The sequence below is a fragment of the Epinephelus lanceolatus genome, chromosome 10 (assembly GCF_041903045.1).
Source record: "Epinephelus lanceolatus isolate andai-2023 chromosome 10, ASM4190304v1, whole genome shotgun sequence".
NCBI classification, from domain to species: domain Eukaryota; kingdom Metazoa; phylum Chordata; class Actinopteri; order Perciformes; family Serranidae; genus Epinephelus; species Epinephelus lanceolatus.
Genome location: NC_135743.1, coordinates 17,269,185 through 17,296,282, shown reverse-complemented (window position 1 = coordinate 17,296,282; position 27,098 = coordinate 17,269,185). Strand labels below are relative to the sequence as shown.

The following is a 27,098-nucleotide window of genomic DNA, read 5'->3' as shown; positions in this document are numbered from 1 at the left end:
CAGTCACCCACTGTGAAAGGTGCTGGGTGGGCAGGCTTCATGCTTCACGTATCTGGCAGTCGATGAATGCGCCACGGCTAAAATTTCAGACATCAACACCATCCTTTATAAAGAACTACAGCAACAGCAACCATCTTATTCCAGCACTGGGACTGAGGTTACCTACAGGATTTCTTCACCTCAACTGGCTTTGGTACAACATGGGATTAAGGATGTTCTTGCTGATTGTTCTTGGACTGCTTGTATTTACTGATCACAGCCAAGGTATTGTGTTCTTATATATCAGAGTGAGACAAGATAATGAGTTTTAAAAGTAATCTTACATCCTGTGCGTGCATTACAGGTGATCCTGAGACACGTGAACAATCCCTGACTGTCAACACACTCACTGATGGTATGCAAGATTAATGATTAAAACACATTTTCCAAGAGTGGTTCAGTAATATCTAAAGTTTTGTATTTCCATTTGCACTTATTTGACCCTAATAAATGCAATTAATCTATTCTATTTGATATCATTTGTGTCGTAGCGTCTGCGGTTGGAAAACCCATGACAACTGCAAATCCAATCCACAGCCCCAGACACCATGTCAGGCAGTGTAACTGTAAAGGTGAAAGAAGTGTATACTGTGAACAAAACACATATCTAGTCAGCAATCTACAGTTTATGTGTAAGCAGAGCCTCAGTATTAGCTGAGTGCATTGTCCTAACCCTATCTACTCTTTTGTCTTTTCATATGGTCACCCAGGAAAGGGAGGAGAGACAGTGAATGCACGCTGCCCTTGTCACCAGTCTGGCAGACGCAATGGCAAACAAGGAAAATGTGAGTTACATATAGCGTATCACGTTTATAAAATATTAAAGTAAAACAATCAGTCACAAGTAAGTCAGTCTTGTATTCAGTAACTCAAACTAAGGGGAGAAACCAGAGGTGAAAATACAGTTTATGCACTGGTCAGTTTTGAGATTTTGGGCTACTTTAACATGTCTTCTTTCAGACTAGTGGAAAGAAAACATCCAAAATACACATTTGGGTGTTTAGTTCAGTTGAGATTTCTGTTTTGGAAATGTATGTAAAAGTGTATATTTAAATAGATAACGCCTAATTTGAATTTTTACACATTTAAGAAAATACGATACGACTCAGCTGGGGAAGTTTAAGGTAATATCTGTTGGTTAAATTTTTACATGTGTGTCTTCTTTGTTTGTCTGAAAATGTGTGGGATTTTACAAATGATGATTTTGAAGGCCATTTTCTCAAAATGAGTTTTTTCTCATACTCCGATCCAAAAATCTCCACTTCAGTAGCGCTTACATACACCAGACTTTCCAGTTTTATTCCTATTTATGTTTTGAAGGTTTTTACCAAGGAGTTCGTTCATGTATCATTCATAGCCTGATTTATAGAACATTTTATTCTGAAAAACATGGCAAAAATAGATTTTTTTATAGCTGTTGACAGTGTTTTTTGATTAATATAGTGATAAAAAGAGACATCCAAAATCCCCTCTGTAAAAACCTTTGACATAAATATGACAAAGTTAAAAAAAAGAACTTTGAACTTGGCTTTATCCAATGTTCAGATTCCTGTTTTGGAAATGTATGTAAATCAGCACATTTTTGTATGATAATGGATCATTCGCGCATTTAAACATAACATTTCAGAAAACTTGTAATATAAAAAATAACTAACTTTCTGTAAGTTATCAGCTGGGGAAATTCACCTTTAAGGCGTCTCCCCTTAAAGGTGAAAGGTGATTATAAACTCTTCAGGGATTTTTCAAAAGTGTTAACTAAACAATTTAAAATATTTTGGACTGTGAACTTAACCTGTTATTTTCTCACCCCATTGCTTTATCTGTGTGGATTTATTCAAACCATAAGTGAAAGCATTTTGCCAGAGGAAGAAAAATAAGAATCTGAAGAAGTGCAGCTGGAAACAGAAGAGGGGCGTTCACACCAGGAAGTACGGTCCCAGTGTCCCCATATGACCTACACTAAGAAGCACTGTATATCCTCCTCCTGTAGTGAGGTTTATGCAATGATTACTGTCATACACGTTTCTTTGTATACAAGTTGTACGTTTATAAAACAGCAAAATGTTTCTGACTATATATTTCACCAACAAAAGTCTGCATAAATGTAACTTTCTGACTCTGCACAAAGACACTGTATATTCACAATAAAGTCCCCACAATGTTGATTGTGTTGATTATTTATTAATTAAAAAATAAATGCCATGAATTACAGCATGATGAGATGTACATCTACTTACAGTTGTAATGATATAACACATGACAGAAAAACTGCAGGTGTTTACAGTGAAGAGTTGCAGCTGGTACCAGAAGAGTGTGCAGGTATTTTAGAGGAGTAAATTGTTTATACAAAGTATTGAATTACTTGTATTAAACTACCTCAGAGGCAGTTACAGTTAAAGCAACAGTCAACACAATAACACTAATACAACTACTTTCACTTGCTAATATTGAAAACATGTCACCTAAAAAAACGGGCAATGCAATAATAAGGTGATTTAATTCCCTGTCAGTGTCTGTAAATGTTAATATTCTGTTTGATAATGAAAATAAAACGGACAAAAGAAAGTATCCAACAGCAAAAAAAAACCCTGTAACTTAAATCAAAGTCTGTCATACTTTCACATTCCTCTTTACCTCTCCGGCAAAACCCACAAGGACTGATAATATAGCATCAGATTATAGACCGTACAATACCTTCACACTCATTTTACAGTAAGACTGCTCAGACCGCAGAGGGAGCAAGACGTCTTTCAGTCTGACTGTTCAGCTGAACAGCCTGGAGACAGACAAAGCAAACACACCCATCAACATCAGACCGCCTCGGGATGGGAGGTGGAGGGCGGAGGCTAAGAGGGAGAGAGGGGAGGAAATAATGACACGTAAATCACGTTTAATACAGCATGAGATATCTGTAACTGTATAACAACTATTCTGATCTGATCACTGACAAAATTATTTATGTGGCTGTAATCATCTATGTTTGTCAAATATTCCACACTATAAAACCATCAGAAACTAAAACACAAATAAACAAAAACATTTTAAAATGATCCTGTCAAAACATCGGCACATGTTCCGTTCATATTTCTGCTTGTCAGCTGATTGAGCAGTAAGGATCACTCACCTGAGAAAGTGAAGGTTTGAGTCTCGTACAGTGTGATATTGGTCACAGGGTTCCTCGCCTTACATATGTACATTCCCTCATTCTCTTTCTTCGAAGGGAAAGTGATAACAGGGCCAGCCGCTACAACCACTGATGACTGAGTTTTGAAGAACCATTGGTATTTACAATCGGGCCGAGAATCAGCGGAGCACACCATGGTCACGTAGTTTTTAATTCCTGTTATGAATGGACCAGAGATTTTCAAATGCAGAGGGCCATCTGCAAACACAGAGAGACGGAGTGAGTCAGAGTTATGGACAATAAAATTATGAATTGCTTTGGCACAAAATGCTCAGTCTTTTTCAAACCTATAACCACGTTTGTTCTGAGCAGCATTGCAAAACTAGAATTACTGCCTCACGGTTGCATGCCTCCGTCAAGTTGCACTGACAGGTTACATCTACATCTGTGAAATCATGGATGCTTCACACACATCTTCAACCTGACAGCACAGAAGATCTATAAAATCAGCAGTTTCAAGGTGAGCACAAAAGATTAGTGCTACTAATAGTATCTGACCAAATGTCTCCCCTTTTGTTCCCGAGTTATGATGTTGAGTAAGGGCAAGAAAAGTGTTTTTGCGGAACATTATGATGTCACAGTGAAGCTGACCTTTGACATTTCGCATATAAAATGTCATCACTTCATCATTTTTCCCTATCAGACATTTGTGTGAGATATAGCCATAATTAGCACAAGAATTCTTGAGTTGTGGTTGAAAACAGGATTGTGAGGTTGCAGTGACCTTGACTTTTGACTACTAAATTCTAATCAGTTCATCGTTGAGATCAAATGGACGTTTGTGCCACATTTAAATAAATTTCCTTGCGATGTTATTGAGATATCACATTCACAAGAATAAGAGGGATGAGGTCAGTGACCTTTGATCACCAAAATCTAATCACTCCATCATTGAGTCCAAGTGGAAATTTGTGCCAAATTTGAAGAAATTCCCTCAAGGTCTTCTTGAGATATTGCGTTCACAAGAATGGGACAGACAGATGAACGAACGGACGGACAAACGGACCAAAAAAACATGAAGCCTCTATACGAGGCTGTCACTGGTGCAGAGGGATAAAAACTCAGTCAGATATTTCTGGTCAAACTCAAACCGTTGTAAAGCAATTAATATTATAGTAAATATTAATCATTCATTATTATTCATTCCCTTCAAATGTTTATGTTTACCTGTTCAACTTTGTTGTCCTTGTTTTAACTGTATGCCTATTTCTGTTTGTAGACAGAGAGCACAAAAATTGGAGTCTGGTTCCTTGTATGTGTCCACACTTATTCTGTCACTAAAGCTACACTTGGTAACTTTCATGAAAGTAACTTTGTGTCATGAGAGTACATGAGACAGATAGTCTGTGAGAAAAATCATGTCCAGCCTCCTCGTACTGCTTCTAATGGCATTTGCTAGAGTCTATCACAATGCACCAAAAACAACCAATCAGAGTCGAAGAGTCTCCTGCATCCTTCCTGAAATCTACACCTATCCCCAGCTGCCATGTTGGAAAAGGGCGATCGATTGAGTACTAAGTAGCACCCACCAGCCAAAGCAACTTTCTCATTTTACAGCTAAACAGTACACTAAATTATGTTAATGAAAACACTTGAGGTGAGAAGCAGGCAATGCAGTAACAAAACCTTGATTCATATTTGATCAGCGCTGCCTAGCTTTACACTTTGACTGCAGTTCACAAGCAGTGATCGACATAATTGACAGCTGTGTTAGAGACTCCTCGGCTCTGACTGGTTGTTTTTGTTCAGGTGCGGTAATGCCATTAGGAGCGCTACAAGGCAATGGAGTATAAGCAGAGGAATATAATTTCTTTCACAGATTATCTGTCTCATTTAGTGCTGTGTGAATAATGTGACAGTTTCAGCCAGTCAAATGATGTATTTCTATTTTTTCCTTCCACTATTGTGCTAAGGAAGAAGCTAAGGAAGTTTTAATACAATGTCATGCAACATTTAAAATGAAATGAATATTGATTACCTTAAAACAAGTTTAAATGAACTGAACAAGTAATAAAAAAAACACTCTCCATCATTTCCTACAACACTCACAGTTCACCAAGAGGTTGTATTTGGGGCTTCTATGTGGACCAGCCTGATTGACAGCGACACAGTGATATACCCCATCATTGTCCATTGTCACTGGGGTGAAGTGCAGTGTGTTGTTTATAGCGTGGTAGGACATCTTTGATTGTGAGCTGGAGTTTGTCATGGCGAGGTACTTGTTGTCCTTCATCCAGTAGATCGCATCATAGGGCCCAACAACGTCACAGGTGAGAGTGAAGTTCTCCGAGTTTATTGGGACTGTGTTGTTTTTGATCATCACTGACTCAATTGCCTCTGTGGACAGAAAGCACAGCAGAAATCAGTATCTGATCAGTTGTACAGTCACATGAACATGCATTGAAGGAGTCCTCTGAATTTTCTTACCAATGACTGTGAGCATCTTGGTGATATTGCTGATCTGTTTCGTCACGTTGTTGGAGGCCACGCAGGTGTACTCTCCACTCATATTAAAAGACAAACGCTCAGTAGTATACTCTGAATTATTGCCCACGCTGGAGCCATTGAACAACCAACTGAACTCACAGGGAGGCACTGACATGGCAGAACAGGAAAAGGTCACGTTATGTCCTGTCTCACCAAAAGCTGGCCCATAAATCATAGGTTTTTCTGGTCCATCTGAAACAGCAAAGGAGAAAATAAGTTTGCATGACAAATACTATGGGTTAAAAAAAAAAAAGTTAGTTACAGTGAAATAAATCCTTAAAATGTCCAGTATGTAGGATTTAGGGGGACATATTGCAGAAATGTAACATAAAATAATAAGAGTGGACCCTCGTCTACTGAGTTCGCCATGTTGAACCACCAGAACAGACAAACCAAACACCTGCTCTAAATAGCGCCATTCGTGTAATCACATCGGCTACTGTAGTTAACTGCCCTTGCCCAATGAGAACACTGATTTTTTTTACGTGAATATGCTTTATTGAGTGTTTTTGCCAGTTTAAATCACTGGATCCACTTTTTAGGGAGGAAGAGACCTCTGCAGATAAATCAATTTATGCTAAAAACCTCCTAAACGACTAGATCTTGAGATAAGCAGGTGCTAGGTAAGAGGCCCGCCTTCGACATGCCAAAGAGTGTTGGAGAATCACTGATTTGTAACGTGAAACTGCTTTATTCAGTGGTTTTACTGGTTTAAATCACCGGGTCTGTTTGTTTTGGAGGGTAGGAGACGTCTGTGGACAATTTAGTTCAAGGTGAAAACCTCCTGAACGTCTGGATCAGAAACAAAGTGAGCACACATTCAGTTATCAGAGAAAGTAGGTGAGCACACATTAGCAGGTGCTGGGCAAATAGGCCCAGGCCCAGCGTTTTAATCACCTGGTCCGTTACTTTGGAGAGGAGGAGACCTCTGCAGTTAATTCAGCTCCCAGTAAAAACAATCTGGACAGTGAACACTGAAGGAATTCTAACAAGGTGAAGTTTCAGCTGGCTGCAGTCTGCAATCCTCACCACTAGATGCCACTAAATCCCCCAAAATCTTTTACATTTGACCTTTAAAAGTTACTTACAGTTCACAAGGAGCCTGTATGGAGGGCTGGTCATGTTCCAAACCGCATTGGTAGCCACACACTGGTAGTCTCCAGTGTCATTTTGTTCCACTGGGTTGAAGGTGACCATCTTGTTTTCCATGTGGAAAACAGTTCTGTTGTCTTCATGCAGTGGCTCACCATTTTTCATCCAGTAAACATGCCCAACAGGTCCAGTCACATTGCATGTTAGCTGATAAAAGTCACCTTCTATGGCAGGATCCATGGGTGGTTCTACTTGCACATGTTCAAATCCATCTGGAAACAAAGCAGAAAGTACACGACAGTTTTTAGTGCTCTCCTGGCCACATACGTTCTTACAGAAACATTGAAATTGCAATCCAAGTCTCACCAAAAACAGTGAGCTTTGTGTATGCAGTGCTGGTTTTATGGGTGATGTTGTTGTAGGCCACGCAGGTGTACATCCCACTCATGTCTTTGGTAACAGGAGGTGTGGTATACTCAGACGTATTGGCCATCAGAGTATCATTGAAAAACCATTTGTAGGAGCTGGGAGGGTTTGATGATGCGTAGCAGCTGAGTGTGACGTTGTCTCCTGTCTTTACCACATTTGGACCCATGATAGTTGGCATCTGTGGTCCATCTAAACACACAGATATTACTTTAGATCACCTTCACTGAAAACATTTATACAACACAGACGTGTACATGAATGGAGAAGTCCACCTTTGGATATACTGACACCAACGATTGAATGTTGAGTTCATTTCAGTTGATATTTTTTTGATTATTCTACTAAGTGTGTGGTCATCAGATACATTTACACAAGTCCTGTATTTAAGCTACTTCATACTTCTACTCCACTACAATTCAGAGTCAAGAACTTTACATTTTTACTTCTCTACATTTATTGAAATGCTTTAGTTTACTAGTTACTCTGCAGATGTAAAATATAATCAACCAGTAAATTATGATGACATGTTCAGTTAGGTGTGTACATTTTTTAAGGAATTTTGGGGTTGATACCATCAGTTACACAGTTTTGTGCTAAATTTAAGCATTTTTGACCACTCAAGAATTGATAGAAATAGTCAAAATCCCTCCAAAATACCAAATTAAAACATTTAGAGAGCACCATAAGAAGTAATTTGGTATCAAAAACTTTTCACATTTGAAGATTTCTGTTAGACTTGCATGTATCAGCAATTTGATGGTGAGCACTTCTATTGTGGAAACTGCTGAGAAACCCTCAAATTGTCATTATACCTATGCAGGCCATACATCCCCTGAATGTCCGAGCTCTATAGTTTGTGGTTGTAGAGTTTCATGAGGCTGTATTATCCTCAAAGTTACAATAGGTCATTTCATACAGTGTCATCCATTAAAAAAAAAAAAAAAAAGGTCTCATTACAATGAAATGGCTATTATGGGGGCTAATGTCATCGCACATTAATAGATTTGGGCTCATTAAATCCAAAATAGTCTCAGCTTTCCAGTCATATGCAATTTCAAGACCATTTAGGGATGCCAGAATGCATAAATATTTGAATACAGTGGGCAAAAACAACACATTTTTGCAAACAACTGCATGGTTTTTGCTTAAGCATCTTAAAGACAAGAGGCATAAATGCATCAGTAATTAGTCTAATAATATCATTCTGAAATGTGCCATTCTACATAATGAATACTTTTACTTTTGGTACTTATAAGAATATTTCAATGCCTATACCAGGGTTGGGCAACCTGCGTCTCAGGAGCCACACAGATTTTTTTGATTATTTTTGGTCAAAAATGGCTCTTTTGATGATAAAGGTAGCTGGCCCCTGGCTTATACTTTTGAAAAAGAGGCTTTCACTTGTGACAAAGTATTTTCACACTGTGGTATTGCTACTTTTACTTAAGTAAAATTTCAGTACTTCTTACACCACTGGTGGTTACATTCACGAATGTGTCATCTAATTCCTTTATAGTTACCGATTTCCTATGTTTTTTAGAATTTCTTTTTATAAACTGCTGTATTAATGTTAATGTTAATTAATGTATTATTTTGGCAGATTGAAAAAGTCCTCAGGGTAAGATGTCATGGTGAGTACTTACAAAAAACCTCCAGTGTGAAGTTTTGACTGGATAATCTGCTGAACGGGTTGGAAGCTACGCACTGATAGTTCCCATCGTCAGATTTCATGACAGGATTGAAGGTGAGGGTGGCGTTATCCATTGAGAAGTGTCTTGTGCTGTCAGGATACAGTGGGGATGAATTATACATCCAGATGATCCGGTCCACACTTCCAGCTGTCTCACAGGTCAGAGTCAAAGTGTGGTTCTGGATTGGCTGAGCTCTGACAATCTTTACTAACGCCATGGTCACTGGAGCTGCGGAGAATAAAAGGATGGTGGCAAAACTCCAAAACATATATGATGCACTGGCTTACTGGTTTTGCAATTTTTTTTTATGTTTTTGAGGCAGACTAAATAAATATTTTGGGAATATTTGCTTTATTTGATGTCCGCATTCATACCACTCTCATGACTGCTGAGTATAAATCTACAGCCAGGAGGCTTTTTTCTTTTAGCTTAGCTTAGCTTAGCATAAAGTGTGGAAACAGAGGAAAACAGTCAGTCTTGCTCTATCCAAAGGTAAGAAAATCAGCCTACGAGCACCTCTCAGACTCAATTTGTGATTTTGTCAGTGCAGGTGGATGTTTTATTCTACTTTTGGATAGAGCCAGGTTAGCCATTTCCTCCGCCTTTCAGTCTAAGCTAAGCTAAATGTTTGCTTGCCTAAAATGTCAAACTATGCAGTAACTTACTCAAAACAGAGAGCATCATGTAGGCAGTGCTGTTGTTGGAGGTGATGTTGTTGACGGCCATGCAGGTGTATATCCCGCTCATATTAAGGGTTAGCGGCCCAATCGTTAACTCTGAGGTGGTAGCCAGCTGGGTATTGTTGAAGTGCCAGCTGATGTGGCTGGGAGGATAAGAAGCGCTTGAGCAGTTGAGGGTTTGCAGTGTTCCCATCAGAGCCATGGATGGCCCCACAATCACTGGTTTCATTGGGCCATCTTTTCATGTCAAACAATTAATAAGAAGGTTAAATTTCTCAATGTTTCTGCTCTTTGCGTGTATCGACATAAGGGAGAAAAAGAGATTAAGATACTTACAGTTCACTCTAACGGTGTAGGGGCTGCTGGTCATGTTGCTCACAGCATTTAAAGCCTGACACTGATAATCTCCAGTATCTGAAAGTTGGACTGGGTTGAGAGTCAGTGTCCTGTTGTCCTGGTCAATTAATGTTGTATTGTCAGCAGTGATAGGTTCACCATTCTTCCACCACCAAATGCTGGCAACAGTTCCAGTCACTTCACAGTCCAGAATGAACTGGTAATGAAGGATTGGTAGTCTACCCGTGTGGCTCACCGCAACTGCTACTATTGGCTCTACAGAAGAAGAAGAAAGTAATTGAGTAATTTGAATTCACACATGTACGTGGGTTCAGTGGGTATGACATACGCCACTGAATATTTTGAAAAAATTGTCTGACATTTATTAACGTTCTCACTGGGAGTTAGATGAGAAGATTGATACCACTCTCAAGTCTGTCCGCTAAGTACTGTATATGGCAACCACCAGTAGCCGATTAGCTTAGCTCAGCATAGAGACCGGAAACAGTGGGGCACAGTTAGTCTGGCTCGCAATGAAAATAACAAAATATGTAAGCCAGCACCTCAAAAGCTCACCAGTTACCACATTATGGATGTGTGTGGAAATATTTTGAGTGCCAGAGTGCATTCTAGCACAAAGTGGACTGTTCGTGAATTCAGAGCGCTGTTGGAAAGTACCGTTTGAAATTGCTTTGATCCGAATCAGGGACTAATTTTGCAAACAAACTTGAGTTCGACTGAACCAAAGCAAAAGGGCAGGTGTGAAAGCACCCACAATCAACATTACTAATATGCCTAAATGAGCAGTAAAATTTGGTGGTGAAAGCAAATGAATCCCTCCACTCATTATTAATGTCTCTATTTTCCTCCCAGACTTTTACATTTTTGGATTTGGAGTCCATAGCCAGCCTTGCTTGGAAGACTCAAGACTAGCCACCACTCCTGAAGTTCATTTAGATATGACATCAGCAGCATTTATTAGAAAGGTGCCAGGCCATAGTTGTAGTTGACAAAATGTTAAAAACTTTTTTTTTATTCTTCATATAAGAGTGTGTGTAGGAATTTCATTAGGCCTAACAATAATAGATAAAAATTAAAATGTTGTAATAATTAAAACGTGTTTCATTTCCATGTGATTTAATTTTTTTACAGCCAGAAGGAGCCACTGGAGAGGGGTTAAAGAGCCACATGTGAACACTCTGTTACGCTTTGTCTCATTTGTTTATTAGACTACACACAAAAACCGAAGTGTAAAAACATCTCAGCTGATTGCCTGGCAACATGGTGACAACAGGATGTCAGGAAGTCACAGCCAAGAAAAATCTGGCACACAGCCCTACCTGCTGTTAGGTAGATTTTGTTATCTTTGGACAGAGCCAAGCTAGCTGTTTGCTAGCTCTCTCCCCCTCAGTTAACCAGCTGCAGCTCCAGGTTTATATTCAAAAAAACTGGTGTGAGAGTGGGATTGAATCTCTAATCTAATTCTTGGCAAAAAAATAAATAAAATCAGTTAAGCCAAAATGTCAAACTATTTCAAAGTAGTATTATTGTTGCTGCTGCTGTCACAAAGAAGCAGGTCACTGTCTGTTTTCCTCAGAGCCGAGTCACTAACACCGTTTGTTCAACCATTCGCCATTTCTGCTACAGGGGATAGCAACTGCAAATTACTTACATTGATACACTGGTAACTATCTATCTTCTTCCTGTTTTGATTGTGCAACAGTTGATGCATTTAGTGACGTAAATTAAGCCTTCATTTTCCTGTCAGATGGTACCTGGTAGCAGACAGAACTGCTTAATGAAAACGAGGCTTATAGAGAACCAATCTACACTGAACAAAAATATAAATGCAACACTTTTGTTTTTGCTCCCATTTTTCATGAGCTGAACTCAAAGATCTAAAACATTTTCTATATACACAAAAGACCATTTCTCACAAATATTGTTCACAAATCTGTCTAAATCTGTGTTAGTGAGCACTTCTCCTTTGCCGAGATAATCCATCCCACCTCACAGGTGTGGCATATCAAGATGCTGATTAGACAGCATGAATATTGCACAGGTGTGCCTTAGGCTGGCCACAATAAAAGGCCACTCTGGAATGTGCAGTTTTGAGGACGACGAGCATGCGGATGAGCTTCCCTGAGACAGTTTCTGACAGTTTGTGCAGAAATTCTTTGGTTATGCAAACCGATTGTTGCAGCAGCTGTCTGGGTGGCTGGTCTCAGACGATCTTGGAGGTGAACATGCTGGATGTGGAGGTCCTGGGCTGGTGTGGTTACACGTGGTCTGCGGTTGTGAGGCTGGTTGGATGTACTGCCAAATTGTCTGAAACGCCTTTGGAGATGGCTTATGGTAGAGAAATGAACATTCAGTTCACGGGCAACAGCTCCGGTGGACATTCCTGCAGCTCCCTCAAAACTTGCGACATCTGTGGCATTGTGATGTGTGATAAAACTGAACATTTCAGAGTGGTCTTTTATTGTGGCCAGCCTAAGGCACACCTGTGCAATAATTATGCTATCTAATCAGCATCTTGATATGCCACACCTGTGAGGTGGGATGGATTATCTCGGCAAAGGAGAAGTGCTCACTAACACAGATTTAGACAGATTTGTGAACAATATTTGTGAGAAATGGTCTTTTGTGTATATAGAAAATGTTTTAGATCTTTGAGTTCAGCTCATGAAAAATGGGAGCAAAAACAAAGGTGTTGCGTTTATATTTTTGTTCAGTGTAAATGCAGATGGTGTCATTTATTCTATAGCCATTACACTGTGCAATTGACACTAACGTCATAATAATAAGTTGAAGGAAAATACTTGTCTGCTGAAGAATATTCTAAGTGCCTTTGCTGAGAGAAACAAAATCAAATACACATAAGGGACCCTCGAAAAAACGACAAATCCAACCTTACCCACAATCCTGATCATTGCACTTTCGCTGCTAAACCTGGCCGTCACTGTGTTGTGAATTATGCACTTGTAAGTTCCGGAGTCGCTCACTGTAACCCTCTCTAGTTGAAGCAGCGGACCAGACTTATTCAGGTACATCCAATTAAACATCCACTGGAACATCGCTTGAGGGCTGGACTCCGCTGAGCATGACAGTGTGATGTTAGACCCTGTTTTGTACGTGGACCTCATCGGCATGATCGTCATTGATGTGTTATATGGACCATCTGATGAAGCAACAAGAGGAAAATTGTTTTACGGGTTGATATTCAGTTATTAGAGTTTTTAAAATACATACAGTAGGCCAATATACAGTAGGTAACTCACAGCTGATGTTCAGACGCACAGGGAGACTGATTTCATGGCCTAAACCATTGGACACATTGCACCTGAATGGCCCCTCATCATAGCGGGTCACCCCGACCATGGTGAGAGTGGCATTTCCATTGCTGAACTGTACTCCCCCACCGTCTGTGACCTCAGAGTTGCCTTTCAGCCAAACATAAGACAGGGACGAGCCGTTGAGCACAGAGCACGTAAGAACTGCTGTGTCATTGAACTCCACCAGGTTGATTGCATTTGCCCTCAGAGTCACACCTGAAATAGGCACTGCAGAAAAAGGGGAAAAAAAATTGTCAAGTCTTGTGGAAACGTGGAACTGCAGTGGACAAGCAATGTTGTGTCTTCTCTCAATAGCAGGCAGACATAGAAACGGGACTTGTATAATGAGCTGAAGTCTGATTCAAGCCTAAATTGGATGGCAATATTTACCTGTTGTTCTGATGGTTAGTGAGTGTACCACTTTGGCCCAGACTGAAATTATTACTATTGGATGGATTGCCAATAAACTTGGCAGAAATATTCATGTCTTCCTGAGGATAAATTGTTATCACTTTGATACCTTACCATTGTATCTAGTGCCATTGTCGGGTTAAATATTTTGTTTTATAGCTAAATATGATCAAAACTAATGAGATTCCCATTCCAACATATCCTCATACAATGGATATCTTATGAAAATGCACATACAACGGTTGATATCAAACAGTTTCGTGTCCAGTGAATTAGCCTCTTCACTGTTAAGGTTAGGTTTAGGAAAAGAATCATGGTTGGTTGTTGTCAAGTATTGTACTTAACGTTAAGTTATGTAGGTTAGATTTGGGAAAGTAAAGTTGTGTAGGTTAGATTTGGGAAAGTAAAGTTATGTAGGTTAGATTTGGGAAAGTAAAGTTGTGTAGGTTAGATTTGGGAAAGTAAAGTTATGTAGGTTAGATTTGGGAAAGTAAAGTTGTGTAGGTTAGGGATGCAATGTAAAGCAATGTAGGTTAGGTTTAGGAAAAGAATCACAGTTGGGTGTTGTTGCATTATGTAGTTACATAAATTACGTTTGGTTAGGTTTAGAAAAAATAATCATGGTTGGGCATCATCACATTACGTATTTGATATAAAGTTACGTAGGTTAGAGTTAGAACAGTATAGTTACGTAGGCTAGATCTGGGAAAGTTAAGGGAAATTGGGTTTAAGGGGAATTGCCCATTGGTCCGACAGCCCATTGTTCCAACCATATTAAACCCATTGTTCCGAGGTCCGTTCCGAAATCATCATGATGCCCTGTGGTTAAGGTCTGGTTAGGGTTAGGCACAAAAACCACTTGGTTAGGGTGAGGAAGGGTTAGATCATGGTGTGGGTTAAAATGAAAAAGAAAGTGACAAACACATAAGCTGTGAGCCTGCTTCGCCTCAAGCCTTTCCCAGCTGAGCCGGTCGCAGCGCACCATCAAGGTAGAAATATGCCCGCCGGGAGCCATTCAGCACCGCGGACCGTCGGACTAATGGGATGTCGGACCAATGGGCTGTCGGACCAATGACATGGACCCGGGTTTAAGACAGTAAAATTATGTGGGCTAGGTTTAAGAAAGTAAAGTTACGTATAGGTTTGGACAAGTTAAGGTATGTAGGTTGGGTTTAGGAAAGTAAAGTTGCATGGGTTAGCTTTAAGAAAGTAAAGTTACTTAGGTTAAGTTTGAGACAGTAAAGTTACATAGGTTAGGTTTAAGAAAGTAAAGTTACGTATAGGTTTGGGAAAGTTAAGCAATTTAAGTTGGGTTTAGGAAAGTAATGTTACGTAGGTTAGATTTGAAAAAGTAAAGTGGCGTGGGTTAGATTTAGAAAAAGAATCATGGTGGGGCATTGTCACGTGACATACTTAACGTAAAGTGACATCGGTCAGATTTAGGAAAGTAAAGTTGCGTGGGTTCAATTTGGAAATGTAGTTACTTAGGTTGGGGTTAGAAAAGTAAAATTACCTGGGTTAGGTTTAGGTAAAAAAAACATAGTGGCGGTGACACACCTTAAAATAACTCAAAGTTCACTTGGTTTTCCCACGGGGGAAGTCGTGTGTTCGTTTGACCCATCCAAGACTCCATCCTAACTCTTTATGCAGACTTTCCCTTTTTAAACTATATATTTATATTTATCTTTACTCTCGTCAGCTCATTTATCACGTGATCGCAGCCTTCATGGTCATGCCAGTTACATACAAATTCTGGTGCATTACTTTCATAAGTATATGTACGAACAGTGCATGAGAACATTCATCGTAAGCTGAATCAGTGATACTCAACTTACAGCCCGCAGGCCCACAACAGAGTGCCAGGTGGCTCCTCAAACTTTTTCTAATTCACCATGAAAATAAATTCACTTGGATTTTGTTGTTTTGTTCTTATAACGTTAATAAGGTGTCACAGTGGATTAAAATGCTTCAAAACAGAGCTTGTTTATCAAAAAAAGTGCAAGAGGAGGATCCCCTGAACCCCCCTACATAGGTCTGGGCTGAGCCCCAAATATCCTCAAATCCTGTGTACACCTGACCTGTGCCACATTGCTGCAACTAGCCTCTGACCTCCTCTCGTTTTGCAAAAGTGCCCCCCAGAAAAAGCAAGCTGAGTATCCCTGCGGTAGATGTAGTCTTATTTCAAACCATACATACATACATATGTATGTACCATACATACACCATTGTGTAAGAGACTAGATTTGGACTAATACAGTAATTGGACCAGCTCCATTATGTATCAATATGTGTTCATGCACGTCTGGTGATGAAATTTATACAAAATGAGAAGTCTGAAGTTTTTTTTATTTTTCGTGAAATATTTAATATGAAGACTGAAACCAACTTAGGACTCAAGTAAAGCTGACTTGCTCTGCTAGCTGTTGCCAAAGGCAAGGTGACTGTAACAGTCACACACTCCCACACTGCTTTATTCTTTGTCTTGCAAATCAAAACTTGTCAAACACAGAAGTAGACATTGGAGTGTGCAAATACTCACTCGTTGGTGTTTTTTTCTTTATATGATATCAGGTTTTTCAACACAATAATGGAGGGGTTATGCGTGCCTGATCGATTAGTAAGCATTAGTAGAATGTGAGGAAGGATCCTTACCTTGGACTGACAGTGTTAACTGAGCACGAAAAGAATTCACTGCTTGTAACGTGTATACTCCAGAGTCTTCGAGCTGTAGTGACCTTATAGTCAACGATGAAGAGGTTGAATTGAATGTAACCCTGTCACTCCAATTGTCACTTATGATTTCATCTCCTGGGAATATGATCACGATGATGTCGTTGTCGAACAGCCATGCACCTGTAGTGACAGTGTTCCGGCTGAAAAGTGTGACTGTACTGCCCACCGGTAACGGGTCCTCAGAGGGATATATCATCTGATTAGTTGCAGCTAGAAACAGAAAGCAAGGAACAGATTCAGTCACCCTTAAATGTAGTTATAATCTGCACACCAGTCAAAGCAAGTAGCAGGTTTAAAAAAAAAATTATCATTAAGATTTATAAACTGGCTCTCATCTGAACTGAATCAATGTGATAAAAATTCAGACTTACCTGCTGTAAAGGTTGTCGAAACCAGGATCAGAACAAACACAACTGGAGACCCCATTTCACTCTTCAGTTTCTTTTTGGTTTGATTCTTCCTTGCTGGCTAAATGGCCCTCACCCTGGCTGGGATAAATTCAAATCTGGCGATACTGTATAGTCACAGTCGCCTTTTGATCAGCAAATATTTGCTCTACTTCCCCCAAGCCTTCTGTTCGCATGATGTAAATGCTTACCCCTACCATCACCAAGCACCACCTCACAGCCCTGGCCACACCTTGTTTTGCCCTGGTCCACATCGGTCCACACCAAGGAGTGTCCATTTACTGTAAACCTCAGTGGTTCTGCAGCTTTTAACCAACCAGAGGATGGGATGGATGGATATTTTGTAAGTGTACTGTATGTCTCTGAAGTGTAACAAAAGCAAATACCCATTCAGTGAGGAGTTGGTTCTTTTATGCAAAATATACTTGTGGGCTTACACAACACGTCCTCCCACAGTGCAGGTGGAATAAACATTGGAAAATTCAGAGAAAGACTGCCAACAAAAAAGAAACGTATTTAATATTTCTTATTTAAAGGCCATACAAATTCATTTAAGCACATTTTGGAATACAGACAGATTTGCTGTTACTGTTATTTTATAATTACTGCATTATTAATAACAATATCAACAGTATTTAATGGAGGACAATAGACCATCTGTTTGTTTGCTGGACGTTTCTCTTTCTCTGTCTTTGTTTAATGTAGTTCAGACAGAATTCATATCCTATTTCTTTACAAAGGAGATTCGTTTTCATAGTAAGACTATCATTTAAACATCTGAATTTGTCAAATAGCTCTAAAGAATATGCCATAGGTGTCTTTTGAATCATCAACGGTCTTCCAGTTTTACCTCGCGACTGTCAGCGGGCTTTAATGAGTGATTTTGATTTTTCTTTTGAGCTCAGCCACAGAAGAACGAGTATTTCCTCATCATACATCATAAATAATGACAGCAATTCAAGTGGATATAATGAGCGCTGTAAAGCACATGGAAGGCCTACAAAGACCTAATGGTACAACACTGTGCAGTGGGGTTTATTAAAGATAAAATTGAGTCGTTTTATGGTGGGGTGGCACAGTTAATATACCTGTACCTGACTGCTGTGTTTGAGGTTTGCCGTCATGCAAAGTATTTTTAGCTCACTTCAAGTAGTTCTTATCAGCCTGAATTCATTGTTTGATAAGAGAAAACACATACTCCATGCCTCACAAGTTTAATGAAGACAATCTGTGCGTTCCAGTACCCATACTACCATACTATACATATGCCAGAAAAAGATTTAGTATCCCAATAGATAGTAGGAGAAATGCAGTGTGCCAAAAATACCAGGATGTTCTATTGACAGCTGATTGACGGCTGTCAGAAGTCGCAATGATGGATGACAGTGCATTCAAGTGACTGATGACGGGTCAAACAGTAATAATGGGAATATTGATTGTTTAAGTGAACAAAATAATCATAAATATTACAAAAAACATAAGGACATAACTATAAAAATAACAATGACAGAAAAGTGCAGATGTGATTTCACTGTCACAAATCTACAATCCGTGTTATAACTTTAAAGTTAAACTTCATACATTGCAAAGTAACAACAGCAGAGCTTTCCGGGTTGATCTGGCGAACTCAGTAAGTGGCATTTTTTTTTTATCTCTAAGGTTATGCGTATAAAAGCAAGAGAGTCAAAGTTCAGGGTGTAATGTTATGAGACAGTAGTGTGTCCTGATTGTGTGCATTGGGCATGCAACAGTTTTACTTTTTAAGGGCAGCTGCAGAACCTACTAAAAGTAGAACGAAAAAGCATGTGATTTAGAACGCACCCAAAGTTTCGATCCTACTTGGATCTTCGTCAGGTCAAAATCTTCATCAATTTTTACCTGACGAAGATCCAAGCAGGATCAAGATACTGGGGCGTGGAAATAGAATAAGTTTGCAGACATTACAAATATTTGACACGACTGATTTTAACCTTTTTTTTCATAATTTAATTGCTGAATCAAAAAACAACCAAACATTTTAATCTTGAGACACACAGAAGTGGTTGTGAATGTTATTGCTCAAATGTTCATTGTATCAGAGTCATCCATGGACAGAATGAGCCACCAACATCTGTGAAAGAAAGGCAGTTATTAGTCATGATAGTTATTTCACGGTATACATAACATTACAATGTATATATTTTTTTTCATCCAATACTATTGTGCACAAAAATATTTGTCCATTTCGTTCTCCCTCCTTAAAGTGACAGTTCACCCCAAAAACAAAATACTTTTTACCTGTAGTGCTGTTTATCAATCTAGATTGTTTTGGTGTGAGTGATGGAGATATCGGCTGTAGAGATGTCTGCCTTCTCTCCAATATAATGAAGAGAAATGCATGCATTTTGGCACTTTGAGCTCCACAAGCTGAGTGCCATCTAGCTCCATTATATTGGAGTGAAGGCAGCTGTCTCTCCAACACTCTGTAACTCACACCAAACACAATCTAGATTGATCAGTAGCACTTCAGGTAAGAGGAAAACATATATTTTCAGATTTTGGGGTTCCTTAAGTTGAAGTATGACTGAATGTTTGTGTAATTCTTTACACTGTTAATTATTTTTTTCCAAAATGTATTCGGCAAAACAAAGGAGACACAGTCTAGAACACACGTTGACTTTAGTGGAATTAATTAAAGGCGCTGTATGTAAGAATGTGGCCAAAACAGTTACTGCACTCAAATTCAAAATACTGCCGCGAGTCGTGTCCGCCCCCCCCTCCCCTACAGATTCGAGGTTGCTGGACAGTGGCACGCTGGAGACTGATTTGTTTGTCCACGGGCAGCTGCCGTGGCAGGGCCGCGTCGCCGCGTCCTTGATCTTCGGTTTTCCAGCGGACTGTTCAAGCAAGTCCGGCTTCTCTGCTGCTAACGCTGCTGCCGGGATACAGCTGAGGAGGAGCCGGCTGCTAATGCTATGTACCGGGACACTGCTAATGCTACTTGCTGTGCTGCTGTAGCTCAGTCGTAACTGTAAGTGATGCTGAGACTCTACTGACTGCATGACTGGTGGTGGGTGGCGCAACAGGCCAAAACACAAATTCAAAACCTAAACATGATTTGTGGACTGTAAATTTTTTTTTTTTTAATGCGAATATTCTGGCCGTACTATTGTTGTCAGTGAGATCAGTATTGTTATGTGAACATTATTTCTTAGTCTCTGTGACATATTAGCATGATTTTATGACTATTTGCTTTAGATTTCTTACATATAGCTCCTTTAAATTGATTAATATCATTTTTAACCAAATCTCATTTTTTTTCCTTTTTTTCCAGTGATAGTAAATTAAATATCTTTGGGTTTGGACAAACACAACACGTTTGAATCTTACAACTTGGGCTTTTGAAGATTCTGAGAGGAATTTGTCCCAATTTAAGGCATTTCATAGACAGAACTTTTAACTGATAATTATCATAGTAATCAATGATAAAAACAATGATGAGTCACAACCTGTTGTCGTGACAGGAAGCAGTTTTGACTTTATACCTGCCCCCTGCTGCACATATCTAACAATTTAACTCACATATCTTGTTCAAGACTTGAACTGATCTGAAATAATGTAGAAAAGTCACAATTTTGAAGGGACAACATTTGACAATATGCAGAATTTAATTTCAACATCTAAATTAGAATATTTTCAAGTGTATGAATGATAAAAAACAGTGGTTCCCAACTGGTGGGTCGTGGTCCAAAAGTGGGTCATGGGCCCAATCTAAATGGACCGCAAGTGGCTCCCAAATGTGTCAGTTTTGTAAAACTCACAATTTATTTTTAAGTACAGTAAATTTCCAGCACAGAGCTTTTCTTTTGAAATGCTGTTTTCTGATGTGGAGTGACAGCAACAGACAGCAAATTGACAGAGACAGCGAACTAGCTCGAGGACATGGCCAAACACAACTATGACGCTGAATGTATTAAACTGTGGGACCTCAAAACGAATGACTCAGGAGAAATCTGGACCCCGTGGCTGGACCAGTTGGGAACCACTGATTTACAAGTTGTTCTGCAACTTGCCTGACACTGAGAAGAGGAACCCAACCAATAGTAGCAGTGGCAGGAGCCACACATTGACTGCCTGTTGTTCAGACCCTGACAACGGGAACTCTGTAGAGATGAAAAAAAGTGAGGATGAAGTCAGGAACAGATGGAGAAACATACAGGTTGTCACTATACTAACAAACTCACCTCCTATCAGGATGTTTGCAGTGATGCTGCTGTTGATGTTGGTGTGATTGTTGAAGGCCAGACAGGAATATGCACCACTTTGGTCCTCGCTGACACTGAACAGCTCCAACAGTGGACCTGTAGTGTTCACAAGCTCTCCTCCGACAGCCCACTGAAGCTGAGCTGGAGGATTGGACTGTGCCGAACAGAGCATGGTCAGATTGGATCCAGCGGGGAAGGAAGTCGTGTTCTGTCCGTTTACTGTTAGCGCCATGTTATCTGGACCATCTGAGAAAGAGACAGAAAGAAAAACCCAGAAGAGAAGAGCCCTGCAGCATTTTAGAGCTCTGTTAGCAAAACTGGACGGACAAATTGTGATTCAAACGACACTGTCCTACTCACAGCTGATAGTAAAGTTTACTGCATCACTGGTGCCATTACTGACAGCATTGACCACATGACACCTGAACGGTCCCTGGTCGTAGCGGGTCACGTTGACTATAGTGAGAGTGGAGTTTCCATCAGTGAGCTGAACTCTGTCGCTGGCTGTGACCTCAGAGCTGCCGTTCAGCCAGAGGAAAGAGAGAAAGGATCCAGAGGAGACGGAGCACTCAATGACCGGTGAACTGTTGAACTCAATCAGGTCGGTTTGATTCATCCTCAGTGTCACGTTTGAAATCAGCTCTGTGAAAGACAAATGGAGGAGACGAGGATCAAGATGTTTCAACATACTGTACACTGTGAGGCTTTGTAGTAGGTGAATAATGAAGGACCAGCACCCATACCAAAAAATGGATGTTAATGGTCTCATAAGCCTCACTGTGGCCACTTTATTAGAAACACCTGTACAATCTAACAACCTTGCCATAAGATCTATCTTTACAAAGCTTTCTATGACTTGGCATATTCAAAAGTAAGCTGTCATTAAGAAGACATTAACAAAAGGTCCTTCAGCTAAAAGGATCTTTCAAGTCTGGTGCTGTAAAGGTTTAAAACAGAATAACGATTATTTTGTCTGCATACTCTTTTTCCTGAAGGTCTTTCTGATGAATCATAGAGCTAGCTGGAATGAGGACAGGATTTTTCACAATCTGGCAACTCAGATCTGTCCTCATTAAAGATTATTACTGATCTATGAGGCATTAAACAAGTGTATTAACCATTAAATCTGGGGCAAAAAATTTAAATTTGAAAATGGACGCTCCTCCTGCAGCTCTCCGTTCTCTGTCCTAAGCCCCTCCCACCAGACGAGTATGGCACACTTCATACAGTAACCCAGTGTTTCCCATACATTTATTTATTTAATCTTATGTCATTTGACAGCCTTCTCATTTATCAGACCCTAAATGAGACAGGAATTAGCTAGCCACTAAACTCGGCAGTCTCTCCATTTCGCTGCCCGCCACTGTGGACTTCTTCACCAAGAGGAGGGTGGACAGCGGCTCCAGGGACGGACCCTTGGTCGGTGACTGTGACCACAATTCAGTGGTCACAGCTGCAGCACTGAGTCTAACCTGTGTTAACATCAGGAACAGAGTTGGGGAGTTAAAGTGGTCCGGACCCCTGGAGCTAGTTTTGCACTGGCAGGATTCGAACCAGAGCTGCTGCCAGTGAAGTGGTCTGTAGCGGCGGCGGGGAGTGAGGCGGAGGATACGTGATAATTTGAGGCTCTAACGTTAGCTAGCTTTACAAACATGAACTTGAATTAGCCCTAGCAGCGTGCCTTTAGCTCTGATGAGCAGAAGGCTAAAGTATTAACATTATAACATTATACATTATATTATTTTCTCTCCTTCTCTGAAACGCTTTGCCAATATTTACACATGTTTAATTTTGTTTCCTTTCCGACTCTTGTTAAGACTATCATTTTTAAATGACCTGTGACTGGCCAAAGTCTCCCGTCATGGCCTTGATTTTCTAAAGGCTGAGCCAAAAGAGGGTGCAGAAGTCTTCTCTCAGTCCACCTGAATTACAAAATGCTCAAAGGTTATTATGGTAATCTTGCCCCGTGACTCCAAAATAAAACTGCCTACCCCAGCTTTAATTAAGATATCTGTTTCAACCTAAAAATAAAGTTTTATTAGAAAGTGGTATGATGACTTCGTACTCCATGTAATGTACAGTGATGTTGCTTGAAATCTATATTTAAGCGACTGTAATCATGAGGTGAAATGTGCAAAATGGTATGTTCTTATATAACTGTGATAGATTTTGTTCTGGGGGGTGGTCTCAGGGATGTGTTAGGAGCTATTGACCCAGCAGATGAAGGCTCTGTGAAACTGAAAGAACAAGAAACACAGAAGGACAAGTTAAAGGTGAGTATTGACAGACACAGATACACACGGACACTGGGATGGTCACGTGAGCAAAAAGGGCACCAAAACACACCCGCACTAACAGCAAGGAGTGACCTATTTGCTGGTTGTCAGTCCAAATATCACAAGGCAGAGACATGAATTCCTGTGAGGCCTCTGTGAATATTGTTTGGGAATCCTCGTTTCTCATTACAACAAGAACCTGTTCCAGTAGAAAGGGCAGTGCAAACAATTCATCAGCACATTTTTCTCTGCCTCTCCACCCTAATGTGTCTCGCTGAACTTTGCAAGAAGCTGGCAGTCACTTTCTTTTATGCTCCTACTGTTGAAGTGTATGTTCCAGTTTCATTTAATAAAGTCTTTTTTACTTGTTTGGCTGTTTTCTGTCCGCACATCCTTATTTGCTAATAAGATTTATGCTTGTCCTGTTACAGCATCAACTTTATGACATTTTCTGTGTGCCTCTAAAATTCATTTCCTTGTTGACTATAAATAGTGTGCTTGGGTGCGTCATTCAGGGTTAGGGTCACAGCATTCTCGGAACCCATCGGCTGTATTCGGCGTCTGACTTCTGGCAGACGGCAATACAGCCTCTGGGGGTAGACCCCTGATTTTTTGGCATTCTGGTTTGATTTGAGCGGAGGAGGCGAATTTCTGTTTCCGACTTCCGTTTATATATAAGTAAATATGCTGAACCATTGCGATGGATTGAGAGTTTGCAGTGACGCCAATTATGTTCCGCCTCGTTAGTTCACCGCACGGACCGTTTAACCTGGCAACTACTGCAGCTGGCTCAAATGTGATTGGTCAATATCACGCGGACTACAATTAGCCTACAACCGGAAACCAGGGCTCTTCTGCTCTTCTTCTGGAGGCAAGATCTCCGGGGTTTGCCTACAGACTCTACATTCACTGAATGTAGAGTCTGTATATAGATACTAGGGTCACAGCATAAGCAACATTACATCAGCATGACAATCTCTAAGAAACAAATAATATTTTTCGGGAACAGCTTTATGTGGCTTTAAAGGGAAACCATACAACACCTGTATGTTTTTTGTGATTCACTGTATTTACTCAACAACACCCACAGATAAAGGATTAAGTCTTTTTTTTTTTGTACCTGGACCTGTTTGCCCATGTTTCTGTGTCTTAGTTTAAAACTGGAACAGTACTGAGCAAGAGTGCTGCAGCTGGCAACAACGTAACCATTCAGGCCATTAATGAACCATCAATGTACGTCCACTAAAAGCCCTTGTTTTTGCCACTGACAGCTCAGATTGTTATTTTACATATCTGACAACATTAGAGAGATAAACCTTTCTGTTAGAGTGTAAGATCCTTTTTGTTTAACTAGAAACAGCCCCGAAATAGCCAAACTCACCAGACGCCATTTAAATAAACAGTAATTTTAGTGTGTATAGAGCCAGCATATATTCACATCTAACTGGGTTAATTCGGGGTCTGTCTCAACCAAACCAGAATTTGTGATTTTTGGAAATGGAGATGACAAACATAGATGGCTTTGTGAGATGTAATTTGTTTCTGTTGACTTTGAATAAGTGTGTTCTACGATGATAAAATTATTGCTTAATTAAATGGAGATTGGAGGGTTTTGGCTATTTCGGGGCTGTTTCTGGTGAAACAAAAAGGATCTTTCTCGTTAACGAAATGGGTCTATCTCTGTAGGGATCCTTTTAATAATGTTGTCAGACACTTACAGTAACAATCTAAACATGTCAGTGCAAAAACCAGCACTTTTAGTGGATGTAATTTGACTTTGCACTCATGCGCTGAGTGGTAAACATTCTAGCAGTCTCTCTAAATACTTGACTAATTTTGAAAATGATTGTTCCCATTAGTCACCTGGACACAAACATATTGGAAAGTAAGGTCCACTTTGAAAATACATAAGTTACCCTTCAATTTAAAGTCTTCTTCAAAACACAAACCCAATTTTCTCTTATTTTTTCACATTATTTTATGTTGATGTGCTTGCATTTTATTTTACTACCTTATTCTTCTTCCACCTCTGTGCCTATAAAATTTGATCCCTTTTTGATGTCAGGGTATTGTTGTATTGCACAATTGTTAAATTATATGTGGAATCCATCTGCTCAATAAAATATCTTAAATATAAAACACAAACCCAATTGAAAGTCAGTAATAAAAAGATTAATATTATAAAGAAAAGGCAGAATGAATACGGGCTCTAGTCTCTTATCAACTGACTTAATACAGCATTTTTGTATCTGATCTTTTCCATGCAGATCAACGGGACAGACAGGACAGAGTAGTGATTATTTCTGTTGGAAATATTCCACAAAGTAAATCCATATTTCAGTTGCTGCTTATCAAACTCTCACCTTGAGTGACATTTGGTTGCTATCGTTTGGCTTTTAATGCGATGTTTAGGAGAGGCGTTAGAGTTTGTAATTAAAAACAGTAACTGAACATCAGCCATTTGTCTCACCCAGGACAGTGAAGGACGCACTGGCACTAAGCTGGGGGTCATTGCTCTGCACTGTGTAGACTCCCGTGTCAGCCACCGTGACAGAGCTCAGGGTGAGAGCTCCAGTGAGGACGTTGACTGACGCCCTGCCGCTGTGACTGGGGAAGACTGCCTGCTGGTCTCCCAGCCAGGTGAGGATGAGAGACTCTCCCACTGCCCAGCTTCCACTGTTCAGAGCAGCTGAAGGAGACAGAGACAGTGTCACAGAGTCCCCGACTACAGCAGGGTTGATGGAGGGCTGGACTTCCACAGCAGAGGCCAGAACACCTGAAGAAGAGAAAAATATTTGTTATTCACTGTAATAAAAATAACACAAAATACCTTTCCTCTCTCAGTTTAATCACTACAACTTACTCATCATACACAGAGCCTACCTTGTGTTAAAGCCCACAATACAACAGCCAGGGTTCCTTTGCTTTTCTTCTCCATTTTGTATCAATGGTCTGATGATGTCCTCACTATTTCTCCTCTATTATACCCGTATATGATGGCCAGCCCCCCACTCATAAATACCTCCAGCCGCAAACTCCAGTTCTTATCTGCAGGTGGTTTCTGGTTATTTGGTGTTCACTCTGTCAAACTTACAAAAGATGCATTACATATTCTGTTTATTATCTTGGGTGAAGTTCTGTGAGCAAGATGACAAATTATGACAGAGGGTATGTGAGGCAGGATTAGGGGGTGGTGGGCTTATGGGTGGTGTTTCTTATCCCCCCTTTTTTGGCTAAATAAAACAAATTTTGAAGGAAAATTTATGCTGTTTTTCTCATCAGTGTCATGTCTGTCTTTACCATGATGTCTGCTCACTTATTAGGTAAGGCTTAGATTTTGTGAAGGTTTTCTATTTTTGTCTTTCCACCCCTACTCCTGAAAGTTTCGGTTTGACACTTTCGGCTGCGTGTGGGTGTCAAATGAAAACACCTGCACCTGCAGCACCTTTGTGTCATATGTTTGCTGAGAATGTTAATGTGCTCTGCTCTGTTTATTCAGTGTGCTGAATCTTGCAAGCAGTTACACAACAACCGATGAACCAACCGATTGTTTAACTTAAAAGAGGCAGAACAAGATTTACTGTATGATATGATAGACCAGCATATTAATTACACAATTCAATAGGTGTACTTCTTCAGAAATGCTGTCTTTTCTAGTAGTATAGTGTAGAGGGTAGTCAAACCATTATATCTCTAACAATACCGCTCAGCAAACACCTGTGGCCTTATTTGAGCAGTGATGGTGCAAAGTTCA

General features: G+C 40.0%; 2 protein-coding genes across 2 annotated transcripts; one reads left to right on the top strand and one right to left on the bottom strand.

The window, feature by feature from the left end:
* The first annotated feature begins 22 nt into the window (after positions 1 to 22).
* Positions 23 to 2,204, top strand: LOC144464497 (uncharacterized). Its single transcript, XM_078171698.1, has 5 exons — positions 23 to 264; positions 344 to 394; positions 531 to 611; positions 750 to 824; positions 1,886 to 2,204. The coding sequence occupies exons 1-5, from the start codon at positions 63 to 65 to the stop codon at positions 1,990 to 1,992; spliced, it is 516 nt and encodes a 171-aa protein (XP_078027824.1). The 5' UTR covers positions 23 to 62; the 3' UTR covers positions 1,993 to 2,204.
* Positions 2,205 to 26,315, bottom strand: LOC117266091 (hemicentin-2). The gene is made up of 18 exons (XM_078171215.1): positions 26,228 to 26,315; positions 25,815 to 26,120; positions 21,429 to 21,710; positions 21,048 to 21,314; positions 20,877 to 20,966; positions 16,789 to 16,881; positions 16,337 to 16,627; positions 13,220 to 13,501; positions 12,856 to 13,119; positions 9,939 to 10,214; positions 9,588 to 9,839; positions 8,875 to 9,150; positions 7,169 to 7,420; positions 6,799 to 7,074; positions 5,651 to 5,902; positions 5,273 to 5,560; positions 3,164 to 3,421; positions 2,205 to 2,885 (listed from the first exon to the last, which is right to left on the bottom strand). The coding sequence occupies exons 1-18, from the start codon at positions 26,280 to 26,282 to the stop codon at positions 2,803 to 2,805; spliced, it is 4,143 nt and encodes a 1,380-aa protein (XP_078027341.1). The 5' UTR covers positions 26,283 to 26,315; the 3' UTR covers positions 2,205 to 2,802.
* Between the last annotated feature and the right edge of the window lie 783 nt (positions 26,316 to 27,098).